We start from the raw sequence: 14,650 nt of genomic DNA on the forward strand, positions 1-14,650 counted from the left end.
GTGACCCAGCAGGGAATCAAACCTGGGACCCTGGCGCTGTGAAGCCACAGTGCTAACCACTATACTACCGTGCTGCCCTATTTCTGCAGAATAGTCAATAAAATGATACGCAATAAGGCACTACTGAATTTGTAATTCTTTATTCAACTTATGTAGCCATGATTAGCTTCAATTTAAATTTAGTTACTTTCAGTCATAGTACGGATAGATTGTAATATCTTGAGGCCAGTTACATTGAACAGTCTTGCCAAGTCATGTGCTTTGTTAGTTCAGCATCTGTGTTTTAATAATGCTAACAAATGTTTGGTTGACTTGCAGGAACGTTCTCATGAAACATTCTGTTTAAACCAAGAATGTTGTTTATTCTGTATCATGTGAGCACAAACTCATTTGGAATGTTGGCTGAGTCGTTGTTAGCTCATTGTTACAAAATAGTACAATCCATCTTAATAAATAGACCCCAGGGGAGAACTGGTGCAGCTAAACTGTATTTAAGAAAACATTATCGGTGTCTTGTGCATTAATCGAATATTATGTTCTCTTTATTTTTTTCATTAACCAAGGTTAAAATGCCGTAAGCCCAGCTACTGTGACGAGTCTCTTTTTGGCTCAAAGCAAGATGACCCAGGCTGGGAGGCACCATGGACTACACAAGAAGATAAAAGAAATATACGACCACTCCTGTGGACTCCCACTGTTCATAAAATTAGTTCAAGCGAATCTTGTTCTCATAACACTCAGTTCTCGTCTACCAAAGGAAATCCAGTGAAACCACCTTATTCAGTCACAAGAGAACCTTCGACTGATTTTATCGCTGAATACAGAGGTAAAGCAGATTATTGGAAGAGGTCAAACAGTAATAACGACTCTGCTAATGACACCCCTGTTCGAGAACCATCGCAGTCTTTAACTAGGATGCACAGCTCTAGAAAAAGAATAGCCAAGGCAGATTCCACACACAATACTACTAGGAATACAGAGCAGTTGCAGTGTAGACCAATTTCAGCTTTTACTTTACTTTCAGAACCGCAGCGTTACAATAGACAGAGACCTGGTAGTGTGTCAGATTCTGTTTCATGCAGCTATCCCAAGACAACAGATTCTGTCACGTTAAATCCACCCTGGAAATACTAAAGACAGTGACTGGATTGGGTTATAAAGGAGAATGAGCTATTTCCAAAACCACTTTGGTGTCGGTGGGGTAGTTACGTTTTCAGATTTCAAAGTACCGAGAAGCAACGGTGCTGTTTTTGGTTGATTGTCAACAATCCTATTAAGTATGAATATCTTTCAAAAGTCATGTCCATTTAAGTGAGTGGGCAAAACTGGCAAATGAAGCTCAGTTTGGGGAAGTGTGAGTTTGATTTCACTTCGGATCCAAGAAAGATAAATATTAACGTTTTCTTATTAGTGAAAAACTAGGAACTGTAGAAGGGCAACAAGATTTAGATGTTCATGCCTGGAAATGATTAAAAACTAGTGGACAGAAAAATAGTCAAAAGGCTTATGAAATGCTGGCCTTTACCATATAGGTGCTGGAATGCAAAGGGGAGATAAGCAGCCTTGGTTGGATCTCATCTGGAGTACAATCAACTCCTGTTGTTCATGACCCATTCTACCACAAATCTATTTACCCACGCGAATGTAGTTGTAGACCTAATCGTGGTTCGTGGCCCCAGAGCTTCACCATGCGTGGTTTAGAATATTAAACTTTTCCACGTTGTTCCTATGTAGAAATTGCGCATGTTGCATATGCCCACACTGCATGTGCATAAGTTTGCCGTTCATGATTTCACAGTTCCTGAGAATTTGCAGGAATGGAATACCCACGAACGATGGGAGTTAACTATACTTCATTTGGTTCTGGGCACTGCATCTCGGAGAAATATATATTTGCCTTGGGTAAAACCGTTTCAGCAAAATAATACCAACTGTAAAGTTTTAATTAAGAGGGCAGACTATATTTGGAGTACTTTTCAGTTATGGTCTCCTGACATGAGAAAATATATAATAGCATTAGAAGCAGTTTGGAGAAAGGTCTCCTTTCTGATCTCTGGAATGAGGGGTTATCTTGTAAGGAAAGGTTGGGCAGGCTGGGTCAGTATTCATTGGAGTTGAGAAGAGTGAAAGGTGATCTTATTGAAACCTGTAAGATCCTGAGGGAACTTGGCAGGATGAGGGTCGGTTTCCCCTTGTGGGAGAGACTGGATCTAGGAGATGCATGGTGGGATTCTCCGTTGTGAGTCGCCTCGTTACCAGTGAGGTCGGAAAGTTTGCCGCTCAGCCAAATTTCCATTCACTGCAGTGGGTACGGAGAATTCGCCGGCGTGAAGGAACCCGGAATCGAAACCGGGTCCCTGGCGCTGTGAAGCAACAGTGCTAACCACTGTGCTGCCCTTGTAGAGTGTAGTGTGTGTGTGGCCTTCCCCTGACTCCCATTTTATGGTGGGCTGGTGTAGCCAGTTACTGCCTGTTTAAGTGCCTCATTCTGCTGAACTGCAATTTTACCCATGGCAAAGGAGGCCCATGGCTGGTTGGTAGCCTGGCAGCTTTTATTGTGTGGGCCGGTATCGGGTAATGAGGGAGCACCATCTTTGGGAGTCCTCTGAGACGATCGGAGGTACACTCCTCAAAGATCAATGCTCTCCTTTAACCCTTTCCCCATCCTTTCAATCCAACTCTCCCCCCTCACCACCCAATGGGATCTGCCAGCTTGGGCCTGCCGATTCCACAGAATTATCTTGAATTCTGGCCCCATAACCACCTTGAATTCTGGCCCCATAACCACCTCTTGTTCTGGGATAAGTCCTGGCAGTGGCCACTGCTCAAACCTGCCACTTGGCACTACAGAGCTGCCAGGCTATCAGATTGACTGAACACTTTTTTAAGGAAGGCCCTCCTCCCCTCCAGGATAGTGGTGGAAGTCTTGACCTTCTAGATAATTAACACAGCTTTTATCGTAAAATGGCTGCAGGGCAGACATCTTTTAGGTGGGCATATTTGATAGCAATATTTTAGCCATTTTGGGGTGGAGAGCAAGAAATAGGTTTCATATCTACCATTCCCTATTATAATGATGAAGGGTGGTACAGTGCCAGGGACCCAGGGTCATTCCAGCCTTGGGTGACTGTGTGGAGCTTGCATGTTCTCCCTGTCTGCATGGGTTTCCGCTAGGTGCTCTGGTTTCCTCCCACAGTCCAAAGATGTGCAGGTTAGGTGGATTGGCTATGCTAAATTGCCCCTTAGTGTCCAGAGGTTAGATGTGGCTATGGGGATAGGGTGGGGGGTGGGCCAAGGTTAGGGTGCTCTTTTGGAGGGTCGGTGCAGACTCGATGGGCCAAATGGGGATTCCATGAATGCAGAAGATGTTTTCTAAAATTTATACTTGGCTTAGTAGTATTCCTGTTTATGAAGTGAATGTTTGGTTCAGCTTGGCTCAGAGTCTGAATGTTCAAGCCTTACTATTGGATTAAGTACACAGTTGAGGCTGGCACTTCAATGCAGCAGTATTGGTGTTGTCTTTTTTGGAAAATACATCAAACTAACTGTTCAGGGGGATACAAAAGATCCCTTAACATTGGAAAATTCTATTTTGGAGGAGGAGAAGGCACCGCTAGAAGGGATCAAGGCAAAGTGGAAGAGTTGGGAGAGGGTATGGAGGAGGGGTTCTGGAGGGTGAACGCCTCCACCTCGTGTGCGAGGTTTGGGCTGATACAGCTGAAGGTTGTGTATAGAGCACACTTTACAAGGGTGAGGATGAGCCGGCTCTTTAAGGAGGTGGAAGATGTGGGTGAACGGCCCGCAAACCACGTTCATATGTTTTGGTCCTGTCCAAAGCTGGAGGATTACTGGAAGGAGGTGTTTAGGGTAATCTCTAAAGTGGTGCATGTGAAACTGGACCCGGGCCCTCGGGAGGCCATATTCTGGGTGTCGGATCAACTGGGATTGGAAACGGGCGCGGAGGCAGATGATATAGCCTTCGCCTCGTTGATCGCCCAAAGGCAGATCCTGTTAGGGTGGAGATCAACCTCTCCACCCTGTACCCTGGTGTGGCGGGGGGATTGCTGGAATACTTGATGCTTGAAAAGGTCAAATTTGAACTGAGGGGAAGGATGGAGGGGTTCTACAATTCATGGGCGTTATTCATTATGCACTTTCGAGAATTGGATCACATCGAACATCGGGGGGGGGGGGGGGGGGGGGGGGACTATATGTGTTAATGGTGACTGGGTGTTTCCTGATTCCTTTTTGTCATTTGTTTATGTTAAAATGCTAATGTCTGGGGTTTGGTGGGAGGATGGGATCGTTGTTATTGATATGGGGATTGACATTTCATTCGTTACTGATTATTGGTTATTGTTGGGTGTAAATTTGGGAGAAAATGGAGGAAATAAAAAATATTTTTAAAAAAACATTGGAAAATTCTCTTGGTGTTCTGGCTGACATTTAGCTCATAGCTGTTTGTGGGGCTCTGAGCTGCATGCAGATTACCTGCCATATTAGCCTATAATTCATTGGCTATAAAACACTTGGGATGTCCTGAAAGTATGAAAGTTGCCATATAAATGCAAAATCCATCTTTTTCTTTCTAAAATGTTAAATAGTAATTTCATCATTTTACAAGCTTCCAGCACAAAAGCTGACTTATTCTGACACTATGTTTAGGAGTTAGAAGCCTATCTGTATATTTCATAATGTAATCTACATTGAAATCAATACATCATTTATTAATGTAAGTAATTGTGTTTTTGCCATTGACTGCTATTTTATTTAATAGAATTCTAATGCACCTGTGCAAAGTAAGTGTAAATTTTAAAAAAATATACAGTGCAAATCATGTTTGAGTTATCAGCAGAAATATAGGCAATTAAAAAAAAACAAAATAAATGAGTCACTTTTTGGATTTCTTTCTCTGTGCATCATTATATTCATAAATTAGGTGGATATACAGAATGGGACATTTTGTTAGATCTTCAAATTAGTATATCTCCTGTAGCATAATTTGAAGTTGGTGAAAATCGGCTGTGCAGAACAGTTTGATGTGGATGCCACACTGAGTTGGTGTGGGCATCTGACTGAGGTTTGGGTTGATTGTGAAGCAAGTTGGGGGCTGGTTCATTTGCAAAGAAGAAGAAAAATTTCAAGTTTAAAGCCTGGGACAAATCACAGCTAGACGCATAGTGAAGACGAGTTTTTAATCAGAATCATAGAATTTACCGTGCAGAAGGAGGCCAATCGACCCACCGGCCCCTGGAAAGAGGACCCCACTTAAGCCCACACCTCCACCCTATCCCAGTAACCCCACCTAACCTTTTTGGACACTAAGGGCAATTTAGCATGGCCAATCCACCTAACCTGCACATCTTTGGACTGTGGGAGGAAACCGGAGCATCCGGAAGAAAGCCACGCACACACGGGGGCAACGTGCAGACTCCACACAGCCAGTGACCCAAGCCGGGAATCTAGCCTGGCACCCTGGAGCAATGAAGCAACAGTGCTAACCACTGTGCTATGAGGCTTGAAGAGATCCTGCTTTTCTATGTGTGAAAAGAGTTGTGGTTCATTTCTTCTGTTTGTTTCTCGTATTTATTAATCCATTCATTTGAGAGTTTAGAACATTTAAAGTAACACTACTATAAAAAAAAATTACGGTTAACGACTTTATCTTGGAAAATAATTTTGCCACAATGTCTAGATTTCTTGGTAGAATGTGATTGAAAAGAATTTGGATGGGATTCTATGTCCAGCGATGTAGGGCAAATACTCATCTAAACTGTCTTTTGCCAAGTTAGAATGAGTGCAGGCCGGGGTCATCATGCAGTGCATTGGACCTGGTTGGGCATGGGAGGTACACAGCATGCCAACATGTCTGCCTTTCACCCCTGCAGGCAATGGCTATCAGGATCTAACCAAGAATGGTGGCCCTCATCCTGGCCGCCACATCCCTGGGGGATGCAATGAGGCTGTATGAGCGGGAGAGGCTCAAGGGGGACCCTGCAGTGGTGGAGCCTGTCCCAGAGGAACAGGGCCAGCTGGTGAGGATGGAGATCTGACCACCCAACAGACCGAGAATGTGGGAATGAGACACCGCATCAGGCCTCATGCGTACAGGCAGAACGTGTGATACGATGACCTGCCGGACCGGGCATGTAGCTGAAGACTCTGGCTGAGCAGGGGGACCATACAACATATCTGCAGTATCGTGGCGCACCTCAAACCGTAGGGGAACAGGGGAGGACACCCGATCCAGGTGGCCATCAAGGTGATGGTCTCCCTGAACATATGCCACGGAGTCCTTCCAATTGCGAGTGGAGATCTGTCTGGGATCTCGCAGACCCTGTATGCCCAGTTGGAACAATACATCAAATTCAATGTGGACTAAAACCACCAGTATGCCTGGGCAGCGGGATTCGCCGCCATTGCCGGGATGCCCAGTTAGAGGGAATTTTCGAAGACATGCATGTTGACCTATGAGCACCGACCCATAGCAGGTCAGTCTTCACAAACTGAAAGGGGTTCCATTTGATTCATGTGCAGCACATAATGCACGTCTGCGCCCGATACCCAGGCAGTGTACACGATGCAGTCATCCTGGCATACCCAATGGGTTCCTGACACCTTTGAGATGCACCCCCGGGTGTGAGGTTGGCTCTTGGGCAACGGGTTATTCACTGCGGTTATGGCTGATGATGCCTATCCAGAGGCCACAGACAGACATGGAGACCGGCTAGAACAACGCCCATGCAGCAGCCAGGGGCGTGATCGAGCGGTGCTTCAGCATCCTGAAGATGTGGTTTAGCTGCCTGGACTGTTCTGGAAGAACTCCCCAGTATAATCCCTGGAGGGTCTCCCACATTGTGGGGGTCTTCTACATCCTCCACAGCATCGCGCAGCAGAGGGGCGACGTGCTGGAGGAGGGGTGAATGCCAGTCCTCATCCAACGAGGAGGAGGATGTGGGAGTAGGCGAGGATGGGCAGGACATGGGGCCTGGGAAGGCACAGGAGTCTGCACGATTGTAGAAATCCACCGATTCAGTCCCAGCATCACCACTTAGGGCGGGATTCTCCGTTGCCCGATTCCAAATTTGTTTTCGGCCATCGGGTGGGGAATCCCCATTTGCAACCAAATTGGGGCTGGTGCCGTTTTTCAGATGCTCCGCCCCCTCCAAATTGGCGTCATCTAGGAGCGTCAGAGCGTCACTTTGTGGCCTTCCCCTGATGCTCAGCCCCAATGGGCCGAGTTCCCGACTGCGGGTCACATGTGGCCTGAGTTTTCAGAAACCCGTGTTATGGGCCAGGGTTTAGAGAACCCCAACGTGTATCATGGAGTTCACCTGACCCACAACTTTTAATAGATTGTGGTTATGGGGAGCACACGGCCCTGCTCTGCAGGTGTGCTGCAACAGAAATCTACAGTACTTTTAAATTAACACAATGTTTATTTAGGAAACCAGTTAACACTTTATAAACCCACAGCAAACATCGTAACAACTATCAACACCAATAAATCCCCCAAAGAATACAGTACTCTCTAAGTAACTCTTAATCTTTCCTTGCAACATCCATAAGACAAAAATAACCCTATTTACAGAAAGACATCAGGTTTAACTTAACTACTGAGAACAGTTACCACTTTGAAATCACCAAATGAACATTCATAAGCTTGCAGAGATTCATACACATCTTGCTGCGACTGTAGCTTCTCCAAATCTAACAAAACAAAACACACCCTGTAGCTGCGAGTCCAAAGCGAAAGTAAAGGCAGACAGCCCAGCTCCACCCACACTCTGACATCACTGATAAACACCCATTTCTTAAAGGTACATCCACTACAGCTATTTTATAAACCCCCATTTCTTAAAGGTACTCTCCCATGACACCCGGCATGGCGGCTGCAGACTGTTCCACAGTCTGGGTGGGGGGTGTCGTGCTGCTGGCAGGGAAGCGTTGTAGAGGGCCAGGGGACTGGTGGGGGGTGGTCTGGGGGTGGCGAGGGGGGGTCCAAGGGGACACTATTTGGCTGGCCGGGTCCACGCACGGCTGGCGCCATGTTGTACAGCGCGACCCATGTGCATACGCGGCCATGGACCCGGCAATTCTCTGGCCGTTTTGTCGGGAACTCCGGCCGTTTTACCCAGCGCCACTGCTAGCCCACCGGTCGGAGCATTGGTGCAGGGGCGGCGCTGACTTTTTTATTGTAAAACTAGACACTTCTTCCGGACATAGCCTCAAAATCAGAAAATCCAGCCCTTAGTATCGGAAACGGAGAATCCCGTTATGTTTTTCTCCCAATATGGTGATGAATATGAGAAAGTAGATAACCATTTGAGAGAGAAAAGGCACATTTAATAAATGATTGAGGTAAGTGCCACACACTGATTATCAAGAAAAGGTGAAGATTTGTTTTAATTTGAGGTTACAGGATAAGTTTAAGTGTATACAGTAATATCAACAAAAAAGGTATACAAAAGAAAACTTGGGAGGACACGTTTTCTTTTTTCATATCTTTCTTTCACTTTGCTTTTGAATCTCCCCCTTGTCTTCATCTTTTCTTTTTGCCTTTTTTCTTTTTCTTCAATGCTTTCATCAATTGGCGCACTTTGAAACCTTTCCAGAAAGACTGGATTGTGACAGCTGCTTTTCCCATGAGGTATGTTTGCTGCTGTTTCGCCTGTCTTTCCTGTTCCTTCACCTTTCTTTCTTCCACAATCTGAGAATATTCTGGTTCAAGCATGCTAATCTTTTGTTCTAGCTCAAAGAGCAAAATCGTTTCTTCCTTGTGTAGTTTAAAGATGTGTTGATATTCCTCCTGGTAAAACACACATTTTTCACATATTTTAGCAATTCATTGGTATTAACTTTGTGTTAACAAACTGATCTGTTTTTATTGACTATTAAAGCAAGTGACCAGCAACAAGTGAGTATTTCATTCAAACTCTACATTAAATTGAGTTTTTAAAAAAATATTTTGATTCTCCTTTTTCATATTCTCTCCCAAATGTATACCCACCAACAATAAAAAATAATCAGTAACAAATATGTCAATCCCCATATCAATAACAACGATCCCATCCTCCCACGAAACCCCAAACATTAGCCCGCATGTTCACACAAATGACAAAAAGGAATTAGAGATCACCCATAGTCGCCATTAACACACACAGCCCCCCTCCCCCAACCCTCCCACCCACACGCCCCAACTAATGTTCGATGTTATCCAGTTCTTGAAAGTGCACAATGAATAATGCCCATGAATTGTAGAACCCCTCCATCCTTCCCCTCAGTTCAAACTTAACCTTCTCAAGAGTCAAGAATTCCAACAGGTCCCCCTGCCACGCCAGGGCACAGGGTGGAGAGGTTGCTCTCCAACTTATCACGATCCGCCTTCGGGTGATCAACAAAGCAAAAGCTACAACATCTGCCTCCGCACCCGTTTCCAACCCTGGCTGGTCCGATACCCCGAATATGGCCTCCAGGGGGCCCGGGTCCAGTTTCACGTGCACCACTTCAGAAATTACCCTAAGAACCTTCTTCCAGTAATCCTCCAGCTTTAGACAGGACCAAAACATATAAACGTGATTAGCGGGGCCACCCCCACAACGTTCACACACATCTTCTACTCCTTCAAAGAATCGGCTCATCCTCGCCCTCATGAGGTGTGCTCTGTATACCACCTTTAGCTGTATCAGCCCCAACCTCGCGCGAGGTGGAGGCATTCACTCTCCGGAGCACCTCACACCAGAACCCTTCCATATCCTCTCCCAACTCTTCCTCCCACTTTGCTTTGATCCCTTCCAGTGGTGCCTTTTCCTCTTCCAAAATAGCTCCATAAACCACTTACACTACCCGCTTCTCCAGTCCCCCCGTCGTCAGCACCTCCTCCAGCAATGTGGAGGCCGGCTCCACTGGGAAGCTCCGTATCTCCTTTCTGGCAAAATCTCGAACCTGCATGTATCTAAACATTTCCCCCTGCTCCAGCCCATACTTCGCTCCCAGCTCCTTCAATCCTGCAAACCAACCCCGAAGAAACAAATCTTTTAGTGTCTTAATCCCCTTCTCCTCCCATTTCCGAAAATTTTCATCCCACTTCCCTGGCTCAAATCTGTGGTTCCCCCGCATCGTCATTTCCCTTGACCCTGCCCCAACCCGAAATGTTGGCGAAACTCCCTCTAAATTCTCAATGAAGCTATTATTACCGGATTCCCTGAGTATTTCCCCAGGGCTATCGGGAGCGGCACTGTTGCTAGTGCTTTCAATCCCGACCCCCTGCAAAAACTCTCCTCCATTTTGACCCACTGGGATTCAAACCCCTCTGACCCAGCTCCGCACCTTCTCCACATTCGCCGCTCAGTAGTAATACATCAGGTTCGGAAGACCCAAACCCCTTACCTGCCTTCCCCTCTGTAGCAGCACCTTTCTAACTCTGGCCACCTTCCCTCCCCATATGAACAAAGTACATTAAATTGAGTTTATTGATACTTTTCTATTACAATATCTTTCAACTGCCATTAGGCAATATCTCTCATGAGTGACTACAATTTGTTATATTAAATCCTTGGCTGATTTTGTGTTTAGTCGCCTTCAATTGCAGGTCTCTCTCACCATCTCTGATGAGATTGGACAGGTTGCTGTGCCTATCCCTCTGTTATGCAGGATTTTAAAGGCATGTAAGAACACCTTCAATTGTCTCGGTCACCTGCTGATGAAGAACTTTACCAGTACTAGCATTTTTTTAACCTTCTGTTTCAGTAAATAGGTAGTGTTTGCTGAGTATGTTTTTACAGGGATAAAGATGCATGTTTTCTATTACAGCATGGGCTCTTGCAAGGACAAATGTTTCAGTGGGAAAACTAGTACAAGCAATTCGGAAAACAAATTACTGTGCTGTACCACTCCCTTATCTGCTTTGATGCCAGTATTAACTACAATGAAATATTCATTAAACTATTAATTCATTTTTTAATATAACCTTCCTACCCATCCCTTACTCGTCAAAAGTTATATTCTTTCTACAAGACACTATTGAACACTAACTTTGTAGTTATTATACAAAATTAAAAGAATACAGAGAACATCCCTTGATAAACTCACGATCCTTTGCAATAAAATGTACCTGTTTTTCTTGTAGGTCAGCATCATACTTCTGGATCCAGTTTTCAATCTCTGTTTCAATTTTGTATTTTCGCTAAAATAAACCAAAGATGCGATGTCAAATTCAGGCAACATAAAATTAATCCAGATAATGATAAAATAATTTGGTAATTCAGACGAAGGTTATTAAGGCAAGCCTGACATTGTCCGAATGTTGCTGCATGTGCCCAGGGTCGAATTCAGTATCTGAGGGGATGTGAATTTTATTGAATATGCAATTATCAACTAACATCCTGCTGCTAATCTTATGTTGGAGTGAATGTAATTGATGAAGTATCTTGAAGATAATTGATCCTCGGAAGTAGCAGAGGAATGTCAATGGAAGTTATTTATATGCACTGTCAAAACATGTTTGATAAAGTCCCTGATAAGAGTTAGCTTAAATTGAAAGCTATAAAATCGAGTCCAAATTATTAACCTGGTTGGGACATTGAGAGGCAGGAAACAAAGAGTAGGTATAATATGCAGGTACTCTAAATATCAGGATGTCACTAGAGTCTCCTGTATTGACTTGTGTTAGGTACTTAACTATAGACTAATACAACTTGGATAATGGGATAGAAAGTCACATATACACATTTGCCAATGACACAAAGGTGGTGACATGATAAGCAGTTTAGATGAGAATATAAAATTACAAATATCTTTATGGATTAAGGGAATGGGCAATACTATGAAAAATGGATTTTAATGTCGGCAAATGTGAAGTGAACCATTTTGGACAAGATTGAACAAGGAATATACTAAAACTAGAAAGACTGATAAACTAGAACCAGTGGGCGGTCCAAAGACACTTGGGATCCAGGTACAGGGACCATTCAAATGTCATGAACAAGTACCAAAAAATATTCAAAAAGCTAATAGAATGCTTTATATGTAAAGGACTAAAACACAAGGGGGTTGAAGTCATACATCAGTTATACAAAGCCCTGGTAAGACCATAGGCTGGATGAGCTACCAAGGTTTAAATTATGGAGAGATTACACAAACTAGGGTGGTATTCCCCTGGAATCTAGAACATTAAAGGGGTGATATGATCAAAGTTTCAATATATTAACAGGAACAGGTAGGATAGATAGTGAGAAACTAATTCTGCTTGTTGGGGGGGGGGGGGGGGGGGGCGGGGGGGGGTCAGAGCCAGACATTTCAGGAATTAGGAAACACTTGTACACATAGAGTATTGGAAGTTTCGAGCTCTCTTCCATAAGTGACAGTTTGTATTGCCACTGTTAGAATTGTTAACTTTAAATCTGAGATTGATAGATTTTGTTAGTCGTACGTATTAAGAGAATTAGAGAAAAGGCAGGAAATAAATATGGAATTCAGTTGCAATTCAGCCAATAAATGGTGGAACGGGCTTAAGGGGTGAAATAACCTACTCCTGTTCCTATGGTTGGATTGTTGTTTAAAACTTGAGTAATCACCTAGACATCACAAATAATTATGTATTTCCATAAAAATTGCAAATTACATTGTATGGTTGTATTTGAAAATGGCTGCTGTTGCAACATGCCACTGTACCTTTCTTAAAGCCACTTCAGATGCTCTGTGTTCGCTTATCAAGTTGTTCAACTGAGTTCGGAGCTGAGACATTTCTTCCTGGTATTTGGCAATTCTTCCTTCTGAATCTTTCTGATAAGTTAGCTGTTGTTTTTCTGCATCTTGTTTAACTTGACGAATGTAATCTTCTGAGAACAAGTCAAGTTGAAGTAAGTTGTTTTTGAGCTTCCGAAGTATCTCATTCTTCTTCAACATCTGGTTATACAATTCAAAGTACATATGAATTTAAAGATTGAAATAAATTCTGTTGTATTAAAATAGGAATAGATTTTTAAAGATGTGGCTAATGAAATATACTACTGAATATATATTCCCTTGGTAAAAGTGCAGGGTAACCAGATAGACGAAGATTTAATACTCCAATTTCTATTTCACACTGAAATACAATCACCTGTTCACATATATAGTGAACTGCTTGAAACACTAATGTAGCTGTGCTGTAGGACCGGAAGATACATTCCATGATCCTTTACCTTAAAACCCAAATTTAAATCTTGCTCATGCTCCTGATATGAAAGTGTGTTTTCTGATGGCCATTAGTATCCAGAGTTCAGAGTCATTACAGCGCAGAAGGGAGACCATTCAGCCCATCATTTATGTACCTGATCTCAAGTGCTATTCTCCTGACTTCTCTCTGTAACCCTGCACATTCCACCTTTTCAGATAACGGTCTAGTTCTTTTTTGAGTGCCTCAAAGTGGATTCAAAAAGTTTTGTTTTTCATCAATTCACTCCCATGACTTCTTTCTTGAAAATTAACACTTCAAATTCCATAACTCGTGGCAGTCCTTTGGCACATTGCCCAAATGTTATTCGTCGGGAGTGAAGAGTGAACACCCCCGACAAAGTACAATCATATTTTCACCCCACCCTCACATACCTCTACTTCTGACAGTATTCGTTCCATGGCTCGGGTGTTAAAGGTAGCTGTAAAAAAACATTTTCTTTGGCCTATATTGGCTACTGCTGCCCAGGGATCAATTCTGGAAAATGTTGTTCTGTATGATTCAGTGCTGAATATTGGAACTCAAATTTGTTGCAAAAACAAATTTGTTAACAGTCCCTTTTCATGTAAAAAGGAGTCCTGAGATGTTTCAGAAACATAGTGGCCAATAATTGCTTCACAGTGGCAGAGACTCGGGATCAATTCCCGGCTTGGGTCAGTGTCTGTGCGGAGTCTGCATGTTCTCCCCATGTCAGTGAGGGTTTTCTCCGGGTGCTCCGGTTTCCTCCCACAAGTCCCGAAAGACATGCTCGTTAGGTGAATTGGACATTCTGAATTCTCCCTCAGTGTACCTGAACAGGCGCCGGAGTGTGGTGACTCGGGAATTTTCACAGTAACTTCACTGCAGTGTTAATGTAAGTCTACTTGTGACACTAATAAAGATTATTATTATGTTACTTATTGTGTCTTACGGCTTCAGAAAGATGCATATTAAAAGACTATCTGACAGAGCACAGCTGGGTGAATCTGCAAAACGTAATGGATTTATACAAAGAGTGGCAATGAAAATTGGGTGCAGAGGGGAAGGAGATATTAAATAATTTAAACAAAGTGACAGCAGTAAAGATAAAACAGTCGGTAATAGATCTAAGGAATTAAAGTAAAGGATAACAACTTTTAAGGATTTGAATTGTATTAAATCTGTTACATCCATCAACAGGAGTAAAGAGGTACTAAATTATATTTATATATAATAATATGATCCCAGACCAGACACCAGCAGTGGCTAGAACACCGGACAGTTAACCCAGTACTTTATTTTCATTTTGTAAGACTGAGAGGAAAGGACACTTCGCTCCAGGAATGATTTCACTCAAAACATGGATATGCCACTCCACCAACCTTGGTGTCATCCGCGAACTTACTAATCAGTCCAGCTACAATTTCCTCCAAATCGTTTATGTATACTGCAAACAACAGAGGCCCCAGCACCGAT

General features: G+C 43.5%; 2 protein-coding genes across 7 annotated transcripts in view; one reads left to right on the forward strand and one right to left on the reverse strand.

Annotated features, from left to right (window-relative positions):
* The window catches only part of LOC140408658 (RBPJ-interacting and tubulin-associated protein 1-like), a 30,784-nt gene extending 26,607 nt beyond the window's left edge, over positions 1–4,177 (forward strand). For all 6 annotated transcript variants that reach the window (XM_072496193.1, XM_072496186.1, XM_072496178.1 and 3 more), the window contains one exon: positions 564–4,177. In XM_072496193.1, coding sequence (XP_072352294.1) covers positions 564–1,134 — 571 coding nt within the window. In that variant the 3' untranslated portion in view covers positions 1,135–4,177. The remainder of the gene's footprint in view (positions 1–563) is intronic.
* A 3,242-nt stretch (positions 4,178–7,419) lies between these two features.
* iqcd (IQ motif containing D) overlaps positions 7,420–14,650 on the reverse strand; it is a 37,568-nt gene continuing 30,337 nt past the window's right edge. The window contains exons 5-7 of the mRNA XM_072496224.1: positions 12,673–12,906; positions 11,114–11,185; positions 7,420–8,809 (exon numbers count right to left, since the gene is read on the reverse strand). Of these exons, the coding sequence (XP_072352325.1) occupies positions 8,543–8,809; positions 11,114–11,185; positions 12,673–12,906 (573 nt within the window). The 3' untranslated portion in view covers positions 7,420–8,542. The remainder of the gene's footprint in view (positions 8,810–11,113; positions 11,186–12,672; positions 12,907–14,650) is intronic.

Source organism: Scyliorhinus torazame, chromosome 1 (genome assembly GCF_047496885.1).
Source record: "Scyliorhinus torazame isolate Kashiwa2021f chromosome 1, sScyTor2.1, whole genome shotgun sequence".
NCBI lineage: Eukaryota > Metazoa > Chordata > Chondrichthyes > Carcharhiniformes > Scyliorhinidae > Scyliorhinus > Scyliorhinus torazame.